Source organism: Dipteris shenzhenensis, chromosome 6 (genome assembly GCF_047967505.1).
Source record: "Dipteris shenzhenensis isolate YYH24624 ecotype China chromosome 6, Dip_SZ_1.0, whole genome shotgun sequence".
Classification (NCBI taxonomy): domain Eukaryota; kingdom Viridiplantae; phylum Streptophyta; class Polypodiopsida; order Gleicheniales; family Dipteridaceae; genus Dipteris; species Dipteris shenzhenensis.
The window spans coordinates 47,541,425-47,563,098 of NC_141601.1; the positions used below are offsets into that span (position 1 = coordinate 47,541,425).

Consider the following 21,674-nt stretch of genomic DNA (forward strand, 5'->3'; position numbering starts at 1 on the left):
TCACGAGGGAATCCGACATAGAGAGTACTTACTCAGGCGACGGGGCTTGGTCACATCATCAGACACCTCTCAGAGCAGGATCATAGAGTTCTTCCCATTGAGTGACATTGGTCGTCCACTCTCTAGCCGCCAACGTGACAGAGACCCCGACCGGACGATCGCAGCACGACACACAAGACATCGAGGGGACACACAGATCACTCTAGGGGACCTCCCGTCATTGTTTAGACCCGGGATACGTCCCACGGGAGTCACGGTGGCTCTGGTCTTGCGTCGAGCCTTGTCCAGGAGACCGAGATGCACGGCACCCCTTGACGGGCACCAGCGTCCCATCACCAGCTATGCACCAGCCAGGGGGACATGACATACGGAGGATTCCGCTCCGCTCCACCAGTCCTTTTCTTTTCATTGTTACATCCAGATGTATTTGATTATGTATGATCAGACTTAGGATTCAGCACGGGTGATGATGCTCGTTTCAGTAGCTCCACCCTTGCTGTGATTTGTATCAGGTTTTCTTTCAGTCTCATAGACCCATCGGTCTTCCGAAGACTCGAATAAAATTTCTTTCTTTCTTTCTTTCTTGGGTAGCATATCAAACACAAGCACAGGTAGCTGACTCGTGTTTGCCTTTTGACCAAATGCCCAGTTGATCCATTATCACCTTCACCTTTTAACGCTTTTCTCTCTTCCATTATCTTGGTGAACAACTCAGTTTAGAGTGAAAGAATCTTTGCCATGTTTTTCATTTCATACTTACCTCAAAGTATCGTCCGTGCTTCTGAGCTTCAAAGGCAGTGTCTGTAAGTTGAATATGGTGGGATCATTCCATGTTAGGTACCCCCAAGAATGGGGATCCTCACTTTGCACTATGGTAACCTTGATCCTTGTTCCTCTAGGCGAAGGACTATGGGGGAGTGGTTTGACATATGCTCCTTGCTAGGATCCTTATGGATCCTTGCCCAATCCCCTATGTAGAAATGGTCTAGCCTTTTCAGATTGCTGTCTTGTCTATGCTGCCCAAAAGAAAAGACGAGTTTCCTTGCATCCAGGTGAACTTTGGCTCTCGCCAAGTCTTCCTCTTTGATGGAAAAGATTAATTGATCCCAAGATCCTCTCAGTGAGAGGGATCTTTGAGAAAGGACTATTGTATTGTCTACAAGTTGGAGCCTACATGTTCAAGATGTAGTTGTCCAATTAGCCAACCTATCCGAATTGTACGCCCACCAATCAACTCACCTTCATAAAAAACATAAGGAGCCAAAGACTGACCTATTGAGATACAAACTTGACTGCTTCATCCTGTTACTAGAGACCAGATCTCATGGGCACACTCTTGGAGAAGGCATCCACTCATGTTAATATCAGCCATTGAGGACAAATGTCCGTGAAGCACGGGGGTTGTCGACCAGGGCTCATTTAAGTCCTAGCTAAGAATCAGCGTTTGAGGTAGCTGCCTCGCATGGCTGTTAAATCCATGCACACTACAGCTCAACACGGTCCACCCCTTCTTTTGGGCCGGCAGGGGGGAAATAGTGAACAATGCCTTAATGAGCAGCGAGCTTGAAGTCTGTGTGGATATTTTGATCCAACATCAAGGGGAGGTCTGGAGGGCAAATAGTTCATGTCCATGCAGTGTGGTGCTAAGGCATCATTGGCTCCAAGACCCAGTTTTGTCACCAAAGTCGAGGCTGTGATGAGAGATGGTTGAGGCTTGAGGAGCAGCCAATATGTTACCCCGTGCTATGGAAAAGGCCACCATCTGAACTGAGATCAATAACCTCCCAACTCCTGGCATATACGGTAGAGAACATGCTGAACCAAGGTAATAGTCAATGATGTTCACACCATGGACATGCAAACGTGCAGCCTGGAATGAGAGATGGTCGAGCAGCAGCTGATATGTGACCCGGTGCTATGGGAAGGGCCACCATCCGAACAATAACCTTCCAACTCCTGGCATATCTAACACGCTGAACCAAGGTGATGCTCAATGACATTCACACCATGGACGTATCTCTAATCTAGAGGCTTTTACATTTACAAGCCTTTGAGACATATCTGGTTCAGAGATACGCAGAGGCTTTTACATTTACAAGCCTTCAAGGCAAATCTGGTACCAATGATTGGAAAACGCGGCTGACTTCAAATGCTGACACATATAATCTGCAGAATCCCATCAGCATGATTAAATTGGGATCCACACCCTATAGAACAGGCTTATGATAGACCCCTAAAACAATGAATGTCTGGTAGATCAGGCCTATTATAGATCCCTAAAACAATGAATGCCTGATATGCAAGGAAAACAAACAAGATTTTACAGTATATATATTTTCAAATGAAATTCAAAATTTTCTAATGTGAAGAATATATTTGACACAATAGGGAAGGCTTTTCCTCATGCTTTGCTCATGTCACTTTCACTCTTCAAACCACAGTCTGGAAGCTTGTGGCAGTTCAGAGTTGAGCAGCATAGCATGTTTCCCTGTGGCATGCTGCTGCATCTGGTTTGAGTTGTTACATGTGCACCATGAGCACAGCTGATTGGTAGTCTCTTTGAAGTTTAATGATCAGATAGATCGGATACTATTATAGCCTTGCGAATGTCTATGTATTCATTGGTTTGTGCTTGTTTTAACTTTAAGGACAGATCAGACAATTAGATGTCTTCTATTTTTGGCACTGAGACAAAAAAGAAGATATTGTGCAAACACTGAAACACAGGGATCACAGATTCAGAATCTGTCTCAATTTGAAAAACGTTCAGCTGTTATAAAAGTTGCTCTTCTAAAGAGAGTCCTTTCGTCGTTTTCAGATTGTGCATTGGTTCCAAAATAGGCGGTATGCTGTGAGAAAACTGGCAGAAAAGCAAACTGTAAAACCACCTAACGAAGGATCTGTGTCGAAGAGAGCAGAAGTTACTTCCACTGCAGCTCCCTCAGGTTGTTTTTTCCTTAAGCATCTTGCAATTATTGTTGCTGCTAGGGGAATACAAGCTTTTGTCAGCATGCTTATTAAGACAGCCAGACTATGCTACTGAATTTTACAGATGCAAAGGACATGGAATTTGAAGCCAAATCCTCTAGAGATGGTGCATGGTATGATGGTACACTTCTATATAGGTGCCATTTGGTGACGATTTCATACATAGTGCTGGACCATTATTGTTTGATAAGTTTTACTCTATTTTAATGTTGCCCCTCTTCTGTAATGCTGTATTTCATAACTTGTGACATTAGTGTATATAGATTTCTTTATGTGCTTATTCTGATCTAAGACTGGAGGTGTGATGAATCATCTAATACATTGGATTCCTCTTCAAATACATGTTACAGGTGTAAAGTGGGGATTATATATATTGGATGTTGAAGAGAGATTTATTAATCTCTCAAAGGGCCAAAGAGGCCTATGAGACATTGGATTCCTCTTCAACTGGGTACTGAACAGAGATTTATTAACGTCTCAAAAGGCCAAAGAGTCCTATATCAGGAGATCAAATACCCATGTAGGGGAACTAGAGGTGCCCAGCACACCTCTCAGATCTAATGAGAAAAACTCAAACTGAAACTTATCAGGGTACCTGTTTATCTGGGTTTGTCATGAGAGTGTGTCTATGTTTGGTAATGTCTGATACATAGAGGGCAGTGCAGTGCTGGTCCAAGTAATCAATGATTTGACTCATGCCTAGGAATACCTGTGCAAATAGGCAATGGTATCAGCCTTGGATTCATCAATACATGCTCCTCAGTCTCCAACTCTTGTACAATCCCTTATCTTTTCAATATTGTGTGGCATTGATATGATGGCCTGCCTCAATCTGAAACCAATGAGGCCCATGTCTATCCCTATGTCTTTAGATTGTTTTTAGAGGATTTAGATTGTTGTGTTTTTAGAGGATGACTTTGGGAATGTTCCTGGATTCATCTAGGTATAGGCCCATGTCTATCCCTATTGCATGCTTGCCTTGTTGGACATATAGGAGCCAAAGACATCGCGAGAGAGACGTAAACTGGGAGGAAGCCATAAATGGAATGCATACTCTAAATCATACTTGGGACGTAATGGTTTGTGTGACTCAGATTGGGTGGAAGATCTAGACACCCAGAGAGTTTTTTGGTATTGTATTATGCTGGCAGGTAGCTGTGTCTCATGGTTGAGCAAGAAGCAACCTACAACTGCACTCTCTCGACGCGTAGAGAGTATGGGGCTAATTACATTGTGACATTCGAACGAATATGGCTCAGTTGGGTCCTAGCTTCCGGCAAGATGATTTGACCATCCTATACTGTGACAATCAGAGTTGCATAGGCATCGCATATTTCATGCTCGAACAAAGATTGAAGTTCAGTACCATTTTGTTTGAAAAAATATCATTAGCAAAGAGATTAATCTTCTGTATTGTGCGACCAAACAGAACGCTTCAGATGTCTTTATAAAGGCACCCAGTCATGAATACATGCTGAAGCTTCTTGGCATTGGACCAAAGCAATAGGAGAGAGTATAGACACTGATGGGGGGGTGCTGGAGGTCAATGCGGAACCCTTTGTTACCCTTCACCATAGCTTAGTTGTTCCCCTATAAGGCCTCCAAATGAGGAGAAGCCATGAGCATGATGTTGAGGTGAAGATGAGATGCACGTGCGATGTTGAGCAGCCACATCCATCATCAAGATGGGAGGGGCTGCATGTTGAGGACAGCATATGGCTGTCCAGATCATCTCCATGCATTCAGAGGGATGCAGATGTGGTACATAGCTACCTTGAGATGACGATGTGGTGTTTTGGTCACGTGGACAGCTCCCCGAGGTTGTAGAAAAGGGGGTAGGGACAGATTAGAAAAAGGAGGATAGAAGAGCAGAACATCGAAAGAATCAGGGGGGGAAGGAAGGAGAAGGGGGTGGGGGGGGGGGGGAGAGAGAGAGAGAGAGAGAGAAGAAACAACGTTTATTAAAGTCTTAGGAAGACCGATGGGTCTATGAGACTGTGAGAAACCTGGTACAAACAAGCTGTGGGGGTGGATTTACTGAACGAGATTCCACACCAATGTAGAATGCAGAATGCAAAAATGCAAAATGATAGTACTAAGTACAACATAGTCATGCCAGTGGTTGACTACAAATCAACATCATCATCATCATCATCATCATCGCCATCAGGGCATCAAGGTGGATGAGGCAAATTGCAATGGAGGGATGAAATTGGTGAGAGTGCTGCCGGCTGCTCACGGGTAAGCTCTGTGACGTCTCCTAGTCATAGCTCTACGTCTAACAAGGGCCACAGTAACCCCTATCGGTCGGGCTCCAATTGTGAATAGAGAGGGGATGTCTCCAAGTGTAATTTGCGCGTCAACCCTTTGTTTGAGCTGTTGGGTCACTGGCTCTGGATCGCGATCATGTTGAAGCCTTGTGTCGTGGGTGTCCATGTGATCTGGCAAGAAGAACTCCGTGATAGAGCTATGAGAAAGGTCTGCTAAGGAAGAAGTATGCTCCTGTCTCCATGATCGAAGTATCCTCTCGCAGTGCCTGACTACCTCATGGATGAAGCCCGCCAAGCATCTATTGTCTGGGTAGGAGAGGAACCGGGACAAAACTCCAAACTATCTCTGAAGAGGTAGTAGAAACGGAGGATTACCAAAAGGTGAGCGACAAAAAGCAAGCCAGCCAAAAAAAGCGAGCAATAAAAAACAATAAAAGATTTATAAATCCCCCATTTCAGTAGCAAAAAATAATAACTTAATCAAAAGTCCATATGTTTCCTCAATGCTAGAAGGTTAAATATGCATATAACTTTATATAGCTACTAACACTAATTTCACATCATCCATGAGATAGTTTGTATGTTAATGCAACAAATTAACCACAAATTCATATTTTGGTGCATTAAATTTTACTAGATGGTGCACAAAGACATGATAATCATCTAAAGTACGCATTGTCATTTGATTTGATATGTAACATGACCTTGTTTGGACTTCTAAATCAAAAGATACAAGGATGTAGGCTAAAACAGGGAGCGCGTTAACACTCCACAAGCACATTGAACATCTAAATCAGTCCTTGTCATTTGATTTGATATGTAACATTATGCCATTTATATTTGACAATAAAAATATATAGGGATGTTAAAAACTCATCTTTTAGGCCAAAAAAATCATATGTTGACATCTTGCAAAATACAGGGATGTGAAAATGTCCTCTTTTGGGCTAAAACAGGGAGCGCGTGAACATTATGCCATTTATATTTGACAATAAAAAGATGTGGGGATGTTAAAAACTCATCTTTTAGGCAAAAAAAATCATATGTTGACATCTTGTAAAATACAGGGATGTGAAAATGTCCTCTTTTGGGCCAAAACAGGAAGCGCGTTAACATCCCTACATCTTTTTATTGTCAAATATAAATGGCATAATGTTACATATCAAATCAAATGATTAGGCCTGATTTAGACGTTCAATGTGCTTGTGGAGTCTAACAATTGCTATTAGTGGCGCAGGCTTCTATTTCGTTTAATGACTGTGGAGTCTCAACGATCTGCTTTCGTGCCCTTGCCTCCTCAATGACACACCTGAGCGTGAGAATGTGATCCATGATCTAATGATCTCGCCGGAATCCAACCTGTCCTGCTGCTCTAAGTCCTCGATACTTTGCGAATCGACTAACCTCGAAATCAAGCACTGATTCATAAATCTTGGAGATGACATGTCCAATCATAATGGTCTTGTAGTTCTCCGAGCTCATGGAATCCCCTGCCTTGTGGATGGGTGAAATAGTGTTAATGGTCCAGGTGCGTGGAAACCCCAAGTAAACTGCTTCATTAAAGAGCTTTGCTAAGATCGGGGCTAGGAGATTAATCCCGTATACAATAAACTCAGTGCATAGCCCCTCATGATCCTTCGCTCCGCCATCATGAAGTTTCATTACGGCATCCTTAACTCCCCCCTTAGTGAAGAAGGTGCAAGAAGTGGGGCATGGTATATGTGAGAGGTCAGAGGGACTGGCCGGTTTGGGATGTCATTTTAGAGAGAGAGAGAGAGAGAGAGAGAGATTAAGAAAGTTTTTTAAAGTCTAAGAAAGACGAATGGGTCTATGAGATTGATTGAAAGCCTGATACAATGAGCAAAAGGGTGGAGCTACTAAGCGAGCATCCTAACCCATGCTTAAAAACTCTCTCATAATCATCAATGTCACCATAGTCTCATTGGCATCATCATCGTCAGAATAGATATAATCTAATCTGATACAATACAATGCAGAAGAGAGAAAGAAAGAAAGAAAGAAAGTTTATTAAAGTCTTCGGGAGACCGTGAAGGTCTATGAGACTAAAGATAACTGATACAATGAGCATAACGGTGGCGGTCTCAAAACGGGCCAGCCAACCGTTTCTACAAAAAAGAGGTTATAAAGGATGGTGTGTCTAGTCCTGATACAAAAAATATGTGTCTATCTCCAGATGATACAAAAAAGAAGGGGGGGGCACCAAAAATGGGGCAGAGGGGGGAGATACAATATATATGTGCAGGTGGTGATCGTCAGAGACCAATCATAGAGGGGCCGTCAAATGGGAGGCTGGAAAAAACCCTGCGATAGATGATTGGCTTCTGACGTCACGCGGCCTAGTCGAGCTCGGTCGTCGGGGGTGGCGGGTGGCCCTGTGGATGAGGGCAACGGTAACCCTGGTGGGGCGAGCACAGAGCAGAGACGAGATGTCATGGACCCGGATGTGTGAGTCTGTCCGCTGGCGCAGCTGTCATGGCTCTGGCTCTGGCTCACATCCGCGTCGTCAGCTAGACTGAGGAGAGGTATCCTGTGATTGGAAGAAATCAGTGATGGGCCGCTGGGTGTCCTCACGTTGTGTGTGCTGCACGTGTCGCCGTGCTCAGAGAGAGGTATCTCGGTGGCGAGTCATCTCATGTAAGAAAGCGGCTAGGCATCGCTGATCCGGGAACTGCAGCATGTGTGGGAGGGGGCCGAATCCGTCGCGGAAGAGGCAGTGGTACCGGCCTCGAATGGCATAATAGATAGGACATCTAAAAGCAAAGTGCTCCTCCGACTTGATCTCCTGCAAGTCGCAAAGTGGGCAAAGGCGGCCCTCTCGTGGGATACCCTCTACGCGTCCGCTGTCGATCCGTAATCGGTGTGACGAAACCCTAAACTGACCGAGGGAGATCCGAAGCGCATGTGGTAGATGAAGCTGTGTGTAACCTGGAGGTGTGATGAAGCCCTCCTGTGAGATCTGGAGGCAGTGTCGGCGGTAGAAGTCGAGCTTCATAGGAAGCTCGGGGTGAAGAAACCATGTCCGCCAGGTGTGGAGCTGGAGCAGATCCGCTCGAATGAGCCGGTTGACCTTCTGGTCAGTGGGGGAGAGGGGAGATGGTGGAGCGTCAAGGCTGTACTGAAAAGGAGGCAATCGGTCTAAAAGTCGAGGCCCAGTTGGGTGAACCAACTGGAAAGACGACTATACCAGCATCGCTGGTCCCCATTAACGGATAAGGCCATAGAGGAGGATAGGGCTAGCCAAGGTAGGCGGAGGCGACCGTCGGAGGAGGAGCTGAAATCCCTGACTCTGTGTAGATAAGTGATAGCTTGGAAAGCCGCATCGAGCTGTAGGGGTGAGGCGCCAAACTCTGCTAGAATGATTTGGTGTGGTACCGATGGTTTGCTGCGGATCATCCGAGCAAACATCAGTTTATCTGTAGGCGCTCGACTTGAGCCCACTCTGTGTCTGAAAGGTCGGCTCCCCACCACGGGCTACTGTACATGCCTGTTGGACGAACCAAAGAATAAAAAAGGAGAGACTTGGTCCGTGGGTCCTAGAAGTGGGAGTGGTAGCACTGTCGCTCCAGCCTGGCAAGAGCGGCGTAGCCCCGGTTGATCTTGGCTTGCACGCTCGTTGATGTAGAGGCCAAATAGAGTCGGTGACAAGGGACATCCTTGTTTGACTCCGATAGTGCTCATGATCTTTGGGGTCCAGCTGGTGCCAATCCTGACCTGGCCCGTCACCTGCTCATAGAGAGCTACTACTGCCAAGATAACCTCCGAGTCGTAGCCTAACTCCTGCAGGCGTCTGACAAGTCGGGCATGGGGAATGGTGTCGAATGCCTTGCGGAAATCCACAAAGCAACAATATACTCTCTGTCTCCTGTGTCTGGCCTCCTCAATGATTCCTCTAAGTGTAAAAATGTGATCGTAAGTTGAGTGATCCGTCTTGAAACCGGCCTGTCCGGATGCCCTGAGCCCCTGTACCTCTGCGCGAACACTGACCTCGCCATCTAACACTGATGCATAGATCTTGGACATAACATGCCCAATCATGATGGTCCTATAATTCCCTGGATCCATGGGATCTCTTGCTTTGTGGATGGGTGTGATAGTGTTTAGGGTCCAGGCTCTGGGGAACCCGTGGCAGACAGCTTCATTGAACAGCGTTGCCAAGATGAGGGCTAGAGTTTTGATGCCATAGGCAACAAACTCTGTGCATAGGCCCTCATGATCCTTAGCTCGGCCATTGTGAAGCTTAAGCGCTGCGTGGGTGACTCCCTGGGTTGTGAAGAGGGTGCAAGAAGTGGGGCGGGGGGTGGCTGAGAGGTCGGGAGGAGGCTGATCAGGGATATCATAGAGTGTACGTGCGTAGGAGTGCCATAGGGAAGTGTCTGTGAGGGGGGAGGGGGATCGGTGTTCTAGGAATTTCCTCCAGAAATCCTTGGAGTTGCTACTAAACAGAATGTTCAGTAGCATATCCTCATTCTGGCGCAGGAAGGCTAGCTTCTTGCGACGGACTAGTCGACGATAATCCCTGGTGAGATGTGGGTTGGCCCTAGCGTTTCGTTGGGTCGTGAGTCGGAGTGTGCGGTGTAATGCTTTACACTCGTCATCATACCAGCTATTGCAAGGGGTGGAGCTAGCGGGTGGAGGGCGGGTGGACCGAGTAGTGGAAGGAAAAATGTGGCGGGCTGCATTGTGAAGGGAGTGGGTGATAAGGGCGGCTCGGTGATCTAGAGAGGGTATGGTGTCTATGTGTCTGAGGAGGGAGGCTAGGTGGGCTGAGTAATCAGGTGAGAGGTTATGATCAAAGTGTATATCATGATAGGTAGTGTAGTGCGGGGTGTTGCTGGGAGGGGCTCGAGGCGCAAGGATGTGAAAGAACAGGTAAGTGTGGTCGGCTCCTGGGGGTAAGGGTGCAGTACGGAAGTCAGTGATTTGTGGGGCTAAAGCAGGAGATCCCAGAATGTAGTCGACGACACTGGCTCCTCCGCCATGTGGGAAACATGAGAGAGAGAGAGAGAGAGAGAGAGAGAGAGAGAGAGTCTATTAATGTCCACGAGAGACCAATAGGTCTATGGGACAACAAAAAATGTAGGCCATCATCTCCCGGTCGTATTGATGTCCTCTGGGCCCTGGTATGTGCCATGTAGCTTTAGTTATTGGCACTTAGGTCACTAGTACTTTTAGTGTCTTATGACACCTAGTACTAGTGGTATCACTAGGACATTGTCCTAGGGTTCCCCTTTATTTTGTACTTTGTACTTTCATTTGTTAGTTGTTGATGTGACGGCTTTTAGCGTTCTGCTCAACGTTTGTACCTCCTTCCGCTTCCTTGAGCCTACAGTGGTGTCAGAGCAGCTTCTTGCTTCTGGTGCTTCTTCCCCTCCTCTGCTTGCACACCCTTGCATAGCTCCATGGAGGCGTCGTACGTCATCTACGTTTTGCATTGCCAACTGTGAGAACATTTGTACGATTCCTGCAGATCTTCCATACAGCCCTACGCTAATCTTCCGTACAACCCTGCGGTAATCTTCCTTACAAGCCTGTGCCAGTTTTCGTTCAACTTGCGTCAGATTCGGGCATTCATCCGCATAGCTTGCGTGGCACCGTACAACGTGCAAAATTCTTCGTTCACCTTTGTATTCAGCCAATGGTGAAAGGAAAAGAAAGGATATTTGAAAGTCATAAGATGAGTCACCACTTGGACATTATATATGTTTATTATATAAAGGTATATTTATATCTATCTCTATTCATCAATATTTCATATTAACTTACATATTCCTTGAAATCTCCCAGCTTTTGTTTGCTCGTTTTCGCTCAAAAAATGGAAACCCCCCCTATACATGTAACATGAAGCTCTTATTTTCACTTATCCTATATAGGAAGCTGTTCAATAGAGTAGATTTTTGCTTGTGAGAAAACACGCTCAAATTGCCCAGTCTATGGCTGCCTTCCTCACAACCGTAGTGGAGCACGATCACCCCATTGGCTCAGATTTGTTTCAACTTGCGTCAGATTTGGGCGTTCATCCGCACAGCTTGCGTGGCGCCGTACAACTTGCAAAATTCTTGGTTCACCTTTGCACCCCATTGGCTCAGATTTGCAGGTTTGCAGTTATATTGTCAAGGACAGTTGAAATTTGGGGCTCTTGTGTCGCAGGTTTTGCAGTGACATTTGCATCCTTCGGTCACATTTTTTGCTTTTGTGGTATTTGCCATTTGTTGGCTCAATTTCATCAACAAAATTGAGGGCTTTTGAGTGCTTTGACGTTAGATTGGCGGACTTCACAAAGAGTTGCGTCTAAAGCCTAGAATGATTGTTGAGATATGCACTGCAGGAAATTTGCAGCAATTTTTGGGGCCTTTTCCTTAATTTGGCTTCTTTTGCTGCATTTCGCCCTTTAGAAATTGGGGCTTTTTACGTTGAGCTTCAATTTTGCAAAGGACAAGGGGCACTTTTTCTCTCAATTAGAGTGAGAGAATCTAACATTTGCTATCTCTAGCAGTCAGATTGGTCTATTTTGGCATTTTTGCAAGACATCGCAGTCAGATTGCAGGATTTTCTCAGATTTGCAGGTTATTTTGCCACAGTTGCTCAAATAGCAGTGACATTTACCTGCTTTGATCTGAAATTGGCGGTTTTCAGTGAAATTGACAAGAAATTGTAGGACATTTGGTCACAATTACAAAGTTGCAGCTTAATTTGACCATTTCGCCCTCTTTTGGACCATTTTGCCCTTTCAGATTGTGGGGTTTTTGCCTGGCTTCTATTTGCAGTGATCTCATTTGGTCACATTTGTAGTTGAAAGCCTTGAGGCTATTTTTGCATCACTTGGTCAGTGCACTTTTACTTGCGCTTTTTACAATTGCTGGCAACAACAATGATTTGTTTGGCGTTCTCCGTGAAGATGATAAATTGGATGGCACCAACTATCCTATGTGGTCCTACCTTATGAAGCATATCCTAGTTGCAAGAAACTTTTGGAATATTGTTTCAGATATTGATTTGAGGCCAGCCAATGCTCAAGTGGCTGCCCTACTGTTGGTACTCCTCCAGGGGGGAATCTTTCTGACTCTTCGGAAGACCGATGGGTCTATGAGACTGAAAGAAAACTTGATACAAATCATAGTAAGGATGGAGCTACTGAAACGAGCATCATCACCCATGTTGAACCCTAAGTCTGATCATACATAATCAAATCAAATACATCTGGATGTAACAATGAAAAGAAAAGGACTGGAGCGGAGCGGAATCCTCCGTATGTCATGTCGCCCTAGTTGGTGCATAGTTGGTGATGGGACGTTGGTGCCCGTCAAGGGATGCTGTACATCTCGGTCTCCTGGACGAGGCTCGACGCAAGACCAGAGCCACCGTGACTCCCGTGGGACGTATCCCGGGTCTAAACAATGATGGGAGGTCCCCCAGAGTGATCTGTGTGTTCCCTCGATGTCTCGTGTGTCGTGCTGCGATCGTCGGGTCGGGGTCTCTGTCACGTTTGCAGCCAGAGACTGGACGATCAATGTCACTCGATGGGAAGAACTCTGTGATCCTGCTTTGAGAGGTGTCTGATGATGTGGCCAAGCCTCGTCGCCTGAGTAAGTACTCTCTGTGTCGGACCCCCTCGTGAATGAAGGCCGCGAGGCATCTCTGATTTGGGTAGGCGAGGAATCTGAAAAGGAGCCCGGAGCTGTCTCTGAAGAGGCAGTGGTAGCGACCTCGGATCTCGTAGTACACTAGACACCTGAAAATAAAATGCTCCTCCGACTCGACCTCTCGAGAGTCGCACAATATGCATAAGCGATGCTCCCTAGGAATCCCCTCTGCTCTGCCGCTCTCTATGCGGAGGCAGTGTGATGATACCCGAAAATGTCCGATGGAGATCCGTAGTGAGTGAGGCATATGAAGCTCAGTGTACCCCGGTGGTGTGATGAATCCCTCCTCCAAATACGAAGACAGTAATCTCTGTAGAAACTCAACTTCACTGGAAGCTCCCTTGGCTCCAACCAGGTCCTAAACGTGTGTAGCTGCAGGAGATCCTTACAAATGACCTGGTTGGTGTGTGGCCCGATCGGGATGGTGGGTGGGAGTACCGGAGGGGCATCTAAACTGTACTGAAAAGGAGGTATCCTATCAATGTGGAACCCTAGTCTCACAAACCATGTGTGAGTCGGTGCATACCAGCATCGCTCGTCTCCCTCTACTGCCAACCTCATGGAGGAATCGAGAGCCAACCATGGCAACCTCTGTCTCCCTGATGTGCAGTCTCCATATGATCTAACCCGATGTAGATATATAATGGTCTGAAAGGCTGCATCTAGCTAGAGTGGAGAAGCACCAAACTCGGCTTGAATGATGTGATGTGGTACAGACGGTTTCTCCCGGATCATCCGTGAGAGCATGAGGATCTGCAGGCGCTCCACCCATGTCCACTCTATCTCTGACATGTCAGGCTCCCAACAAGGGCTGCCATACATATCGGCTGGTCGGACCAAGGAGTCGAAGAGAAGAGCCTTGGTCCGAGTGTCCTGGAAGTGGGAGTGGAAGCATTGTCTCTCTAGCTGAGCTAGTGAGGCGTATCCCCTGCTCAGTCTAGCTTGCATCGCTGGTCTCATCGTGAAGATCAGGCCAGAGAAGATGACTCCCAAGTAAGTGTATGAGGATATGATCTCAATTGGTGACCCACCGAAAGTAAAAGTAAATTGCTTCCGTTGCATGTTTGCAGGCGCTCATGGCTAATGCTCCAAGAACATGATCTGGCTCCATGTATCCAGGCTCCGTGATAGCTCTCTAGTGTGACGCAAAGAGCTCACGTATCTGCATCTGTCGAGTTGTCTGGTGCTGTGGTGGGGGGCATAGTCTCCTCGATCTCTGGATCCGATGGGCTATGTCAAGTGTAATGGTCGCCTTTGAGGAGAGCTGAGATAGGTTGAACCTCAATCGTGTGTGCTCTGGTCCCCTGTCGCATGTGAGATCCCCATGTCCCTCGTCCAGTAGTGGTGTCGTGTTGACTCCCTCTACTGACCCATCTATCTCTCATGTTAGCTAGCTTCTCCTCCTCTACTCCCGAGTGCCCTGGAGCTGACTCAAATGCATAGAAGTCGATGACTTGTCTCTGTGCTCGATCCACCTCAGTGTCCTGTGACATGGTGGTCGCATCTTGCTGCTCTCTGATCCATCGTAGTAGTGTCTCTCTGTGTCTCCGCATCTCCATCAGGTAGAGCCTAATACAGACCTAATCCTGGAAGTGGATTAGTCGTGAGAGTGGGCCAAACCCGTGTCCCTCCTGAAAAAGGCAATGGTAGCACCCTCGGATCTCATAGTAGGCGGGACACATACAAAGAAAGTGCTCCTCGGTCTCGACCTGACCCATCGTGCATAGCATACAAGTCCGCTGCTCTCTGGGTATGCCCATCAGCTCTCCCTGCCTCAATCCTCAGCTGATGGGAGGAGACTCGCATCTGTCCAATGGCAATCCTCAGTGCATGTGAGACTCCTCTGTCCTCAAGATACTAGGGTCTGATGATGAGGCCATCCTCCGATACTTTCAAGAAATGGTCATAGTAGAGCTGGGTCTTGGTGGGGAACTCCTGGAGAAGAATGTAGGCTACAAGTAATCCAGATGCTGTTATGGCATTCAGCAGGATGACGTGGCAGTTGGCTACTGATGTGGCAATTGGATCGCCATGTAGAAGTTGGGGCTGGTTGGCTATAGGATTGGCTTAGCAGGTTAGTTGAGGATATTTTTGCCATGCCCATCCATAGGCTATATAATTGGAGGTTGCATCTCCACTCTCCATCACATTCACTTATATCTCTTTTCTCTTCATCCCCGGAAGATAGCAATAGTGTTTGCAATCTAGAAATTCATTCTTCATCTTCCATCTTAGGACTCGTATAAGGAAGGCTATGGCATCTAGTAGAAGGTTCTAGAAATTGCGCATGTAGTGGAGCTTCAATAGCTTGGTAGGGCTGTGTTTATAGAAATCTACATTGTCTAATGTGTTGTTTCTCTCTTATATGTGAACTATTCTTAGTTAAAGATTGCTTTCATTGTTGTACATTGCATGAGTGGTGAATTCTCTCATTGTTGTACATTGCATGATTGGTGAATTCTCTCATAGGAAGTGTGCCAAAAGCAAGTGTGCAAAAAACAATGTCTCTCTAGCCTGGACAATGTTGTTGGTTTCATAGTAAACTTGACTTGTGAAAATGCAACCCTAGGATGCATGTGTCTCTCCAAAAGAAGACAAGTATACATATGATTGAACTATTCCAGCCGCTTCCCTTGCAAGGGCGAAATGCTCCTATTGAACTAGGGCTCATTGGTGTTGAAGATCATTACCTTAGGTTTTACATAGGTTTCATGTCCCATCTCTCAGAGAAAGGTTGTAGAGCTGCTCATTGCATATGTAGTCTCACTATTGTATCAGAGGTCAGCATGTCATTAGCGCGAAGTATGATGGGTATGAGAGTGTGTGCCAAGGTCGAGCCATGGACTAGTGTCTACACAAAAGGAGCTAGCTCATCAATGTAGACTCTACAGATCAAAGAGTCTAGGAGATAGGGCCCCCCCTTGTTTCACCCCAATCATGCTGCTCCCCTCCCTTGATAGCAGTTGTGTGGTGTGCACTCTCCTTGTCGCTCCAACTTTATGAGTGATGCGTGTCCTTTGGTCAAGTATGCCTAGGCTATTGCCAACTGGCTTCATGTTGAACTTGTAGGGGTCGAGATGGTGAATGCTAGATAGGAATGATTTTTATGTGGGGGGGGATTGTAAAATCGTGCACACATGATATAAAGCCTGGGGACCCCATTAGAGAGTGTGCTGTACTTGTCCCCCTGTCATGTGGGAAACAAGTAACCCTCTAGATGACGACCATCGTTTTTTTTTTTTGGGGGGGCAAAGAAAGGAACTTTCTATTAATGCTTGGAAAACTTCATACAAAACAGCAGCCCTAGAGGTGCTGAGTATGGAAAAAACCGATAAAGGCTGAAAAAAGAAAAACCAGCCTGTTCTAGAGAAATCCAGCTCACTGCCTAGAGAATCTCTGGTATAGGGGCTAACAGCCAAGTGGGGGGACTATACAACCAGTGAATCCCTCGCTGAGTGAATATGTAGAAAACTCCTGCAGGCCATGCCTTGCAAAAATGTGTGCGCCTCGCAACAGTCGCCCTAGAGCCCGGGGTCCTCATGCTCCCAGGTGGAGTGCATGGTGTAGATAATATCTTGCTAGATGGCGACCAAGGTACCCGAGAGTGGAACCGGATGCTCACCCATCACTAGACTACAGCGAGTGGCCCAAATGTTCCACACCGTGATACTTGCTACTTCCTCCCACACGCTAACCTTCGGAGGGGAATGAGGATCCCAGCTATCAAGAGGGACCGCCTCATGGAGCTCTATCCTCTGAATGCTCCGACCCTGTATCCGGTAAGCTGCAGAGACCTCATCAATCTGGAATGCGTGACCTCCCTCGGTCAACCAGGCCACCATCCCTGGTTTTCTGTGTCATTTTAGGCGATGGTGTGTAGTGGAGTATAACTGAACCGGTTTTCTGTGTGCTAATGTTTGAATGCAAGGTCTTTTTAATTTACAATACCTCAGGTGACATTCGGATGTTGATATTTGTTTCATGGCCTTGATAGCCTTTGCTGTGTTTCCTCTGCAGGTATGATGTGCATTCATTCCTTGCACACAGGATGCTTGATTCTGGGGATCCGGTAAGTCACAAAAGAACCAAATTGTGGACATAGACCTAAATATCAGTAATTTTAATAGAAGTTGCTTTGCCTGGACTATGAGTTGCAATTCTAGTACTTTCTTGTTTCTACAATCGTGCTTTAGAGTATGCCTTTCATAGATAATTCATTCTTTGGATTATACATATACGATCTTACAGATTACTTTCTTTATACTTTCTCTGGAAGCTTTAGAGGCTGTTGTGTCAAAGCAAAATACGGAAGTTCATTTACTAGAAGGAGGCCTTAGTCCTATTGCCAAATTGTATCTTACAGTCATTAAATGGTGTAACGCTGCTTATAGGTTTTCTGAGTCTCTGTCAATTTGGAAGTTTATCATTTGTAAAACTTAGTAGAGGCATTACCACGTAAATAGGAATCTTCTTCTCGTGCTTTCCAATAGAAAGATTGCTTTTAAGGGAGTTGAAAGTCAGTGGACACATCACAGGATGTTGCTGGGATCTGACAAGAGGGAAAATATATGCACATGTTGGAGTCAAATGTATGCTTTCCAATAGAAGACTGGTATTAAGGAAATTGAAAGTGAGTGGACACATGCATAGGACGTCGCTGGCTGACAAGAGGGAAAATATATGCATGTGATGGAGTCAAATCTATGCATGTGTTGGAATCCTGAATAGATTCTGAACATAAATAGCAGTAATTCAAGATGGCACTTTAACTTGGAATGTCTGTTTTTAGACGTGGGAGTGAGAGAGAAAGAGAGAGCACACCGACACACACAGTAGACACGAGAGTGTGGGGATAATGAAGTATGTGTGTACCTCCCCAAGCACACAGTCAACCTTTTATATCAATGGATAAGGTTACAACACTAAGTACACCGTACTTAGTGTACTTAGCAATAAAAGTACTAACTGTACTTAAGTGTACTAATTGTACTGGGGTGGCCATAATGCCTTTACCCCAACAACCTCCCACTTAAAGGCAATATGCCCTCAAGTAAAAATAAATGAGAAAAATACAGCATATACACAATGGAGTACATGGCCAAATGAGGCTCAACCTATACCCATCAATTGTCGGTAGTGTGCAAACCGCTCTTCAGGCAAGCCTTTTGTTAACAAATCTGCTGGATTGTCATCCGTGTGAATCTTGACAAGCTGAATCAGCTTATCATCTATCACCTCTCTGATGAAGTGATACTTCACATCAATGTGCTTCGTCTTTGCACGAAAGACAGGATTGTGTGCCAACTGAATAGCACTCTGACTGTCACAATGCAACAATGGAATATCACCTGTAATGCCCAAGTCTCCCACTAGCCGAGATAGCCATAAGGCCTCCTTGCATGCCTCTGTGGTTGCAATATATTCAGCTTCCGTGGTAGACAAGGCTATGCACTGCTGCATCCTTGATACCCATGACACTGCACCTCCAGTGAATGTATAAACATAACCGGTAGTAGACTTCCGGTTATTTGGATGACCAGCATAATCTGAATCCACATAACCATGCACCTTTGCATCCTGCTTGCCAAAGCATATGCACAACTCTTGTGTGCCCTTCAGGTATCTCATGATACCTTTCATTGCATCCCAATGCTTCTTGCCTGGATTTGCCATATACCTGCTAACCACTCCCATTGCAAACGCAATATCAGGTCTGGTAGCAACCATGGCATACATGAGACTGCCACAAGCTGAAGCATACGGAATCTTGGCCATTTCAACCCTATCAGCATCTGACTGTGGGCTATCCATTGCACTGAGTTTCACATATGGAGGCAATGGAGAACTAAGGGTCTTCCCCCCCTCCATATGAAACCTTTGCATTACTTTGCCAATATACTCGGTCTGAGACAAATACAACAAACGCTGTCCCCTGTCTCTCGGTATCCGCATGCCCAGTATGTGATTTGCATCACCAAGGTCCTTCATATCAAAGGCCTCATGTAATCTCTTCTTAAGGTCATCAAGCTCCTTACGAGCCTTACCAGCAATAAGCATGTCATCCACATATAAAATGAGAATGATTAAGCTGCCATTTGCAGCCCTTTTGGTATATAAGCAGTGATCGACATCACTTCTCCTGAAACCTTGGGACTTCATGAAGGTATCAAATTTCTTATACCATTCCCTTGGTGCCTGTTTCAGCCCATAAAGGCTCTTTCTAAGCTTGCATACAAGTGACTCCTTGCCCTTGACTGCAAATCCCTCTGGCTGCTGCATGTAGATCTCCTCATGAAGATCATCGTGAAGAAAAGCTGTCTTCACATCCATTTGGCATAATTCCAAATCCTCACATGCAACCAAAGCAAGTACAGTCCTGAGTGTGGTCATCTTAACCACTGGAGAAAAGATCTCATCAAAGTCGACACCATACTCCTGCTTAAAGCCCTTGGCAACCAACCTGGCTTTATACCTTGGCTTAGCTCCAAGTGTGACTTTCAATCTATACACCCACTTGCATGGCAGTACTTTCATGCCCTTAGGCAACTGCACCAATTCCCAAGTACCATTTTTATGGAGACTGTCCATTTCGGACTTCATGGCTAGTTCCCATAGCCTTTTATCATGCATTTGCACGGCTTCCTTGTAACAGGAAGGTTCTCCACAGTCTGTAAGCATATTAAAATCTGCCCCTGGAACAAATCTGTCTGGCTGCCTCGTTTGTCGAGTGGACCTTTGGACCCATTGGTCTTGCTGTCCAGCCTGCTGTTCACCTAAAACAGGTGGCTGTTCCAGTAGATCAGGCTGCAGAATTATGCCTGGGAGATCTTCCAAAGATGGTATATCCTGTAGGACATCTTCTGCCACTGCGGGCTGTCCATTTGGACCTGCTGCAGCATCATGCATTGGCTGATTACGCTGCTGTTGTGGCTGATTTGCAGCCTGCCTGAATTGTACAGGATGTCCCGAGTCATCAATGTCAACCTCTGAAGCATCAGATGGCTTATCTACTGCCTTAAACATACATGACTCATCAAATAAGACATCATTGCTGCGTATAAGCTTCTTATTCACAGGATCCCATAGGCGGTAACCCATCTCACCACTGTCACCATATCCAAGAAAAATGCATTTCAGAGACTTAGGATCAAGCTTGCTGCGATCTTCTCTGCGTATGTGCACGTACGCAGTGCAGCCAAAGACCCTGAAGTGCTTATAGGAAGGAGGTTTTCCTGTCCAAAGCTCCTCTGGCACTCTGCCATCTAGTCTCTTATTTGGTGACCTATTGATGAGGTGTACTGCTGTTTTTACAGCCTCAGCCCAAAATCCATAAGATAAAGCAGCATGTGACATCATAGAGCGGACCTTTTCCTGTATGGTTCTGTTCATACGCTCTGCAGTGCCATTCTGCGGTGGACTGTAAGGAGCAGGGAGTTCCCTTTTAATACCTCTAGCATCACAAAATGCATTGAATGCATTAGATATATACTCCCCACCGTTATCTGACCGCAAAGCCTTCAGTGTTTTGCCTGTTTGGTTCTCAACCAAAGCAAGCCATTTCTGGAACACTGGAAAGACATCACTCTTTAATCGAAGAGGATACACCCACACCTTCCGTGTGGAATCAACTATAAATGTGACAAAGTACCGTGCACCTCCAAGTGAAGGACTAGGCATCTCACACACATCTGTATGCACAAGCTCAAGTTGAGCATCTTTATGTCCTAATCTCCTCTTATGAGGACACTGTAATTGTCTACCATATATGCAGTGCTCACAAAACTTTAAATCAGAAAATTTCAGAGACGGTAAGTAGCCAAGGTGAGCCAATTGCTCCATTCCACTTATGCTCATATGTCCCAACCGGCTATGCCACATAGAAATATTCGGCAGTTCGGTGGCATGAATATCAGTATGATTACATACTTTAGCATGAAGGGTATACATCTTGTCAACCTTAGGACCTCTAGCAACAACCAGGGCACCTTTGGTGACCTTCCAGAAACCATGACCAAAGCTGGTCACAAAACCTTCGTCATCCAACATGCGAGTAGAAATCAAATTTTTCTTGACTTCGGGTACCTGCCTGACATTGTGAAGCATAAGCTGAGTACCATCAGCAAATACAAGCCTGACATCTCCAACACCGACAATACTGCATGCATGATTATCCCCTAGAAACACGACTCCATTACTGCCTCCTTCATACTTGACAAACAACTCTCTGTAAGGTGTAACATGGAATGAGGCACCTGAGTCAATGATCCAAGAGTGCATGTCTGCAAAACCGCCTGCATGGAGAGCATGAGCATCCAAAGTAGAGAGAAATAGAACCTCTCCCTCACTGTCATAACCGTGTGTAGAATGAAGCTCTTCAATTTTCACACTGCTCTTGCCCTTGCTTACTGGTACAATTGCCTTTGCATCTCACGCATCAGTGTCCTTGGCCTTGTCTCTCTTATCATTTTTCAGTTTAAAGCACTGCTTTTTGGTATGTCCCTTTTTGCCACAGTAGTAGCACTCAACATCTTTGTTGGAGCGGGACTTGCTCCTGCCTTTTCCCCTTTCCTGGGATTTGCCTCTTTGCTGACTTCTCCCCCTTGCATTCAAGGCATTGTTAGGCTTTACTGCATCTTGAGCTTTCAGCTTCTGCTCTTCTTGCAAAATCAGCCCTGTGATATCTGCAAAACTTATGAAAGTGTGTGCATTTGTCACGGCTGTGGTGAACGTATCCCAACTCTTAGGAAGAGAGATC

General features: G+C 45.8%; 1 protein-coding gene across 3 annotated transcripts in view; it reads left to right on the forward strand.

Annotated features, from left to right (window-relative positions):
* Positions 1 to 21,674, forward strand: part of LOC147901257 (protein SAWADEE HOMEODOMAIN HOMOLOG 2-like) — a 95,759-nt gene that overhangs the window by 37,046 nt on the left and 37,039 nt on the right. For 2 of the 3 annotated variants that reach the window (XM_087375907.1, XM_087375905.1), the window contains exons 4-6: positions 2,819 to 2,945; positions 3,053 to 3,125; positions 16,937 to 16,988. In XM_087375907.1, the coding sequence (XP_087232033.1) occupies positions 2,819 to 2,945; positions 3,053 to 3,125; positions 16,937 to 16,988 (252 nt within the window). The remainder of the gene's footprint in view (positions 1 to 2,818; positions 2,946 to 3,052; positions 3,126 to 16,936; positions 16,989 to 21,674) is intronic. The other variant, XM_087375906.1, reaches the window with a different exon arrangement.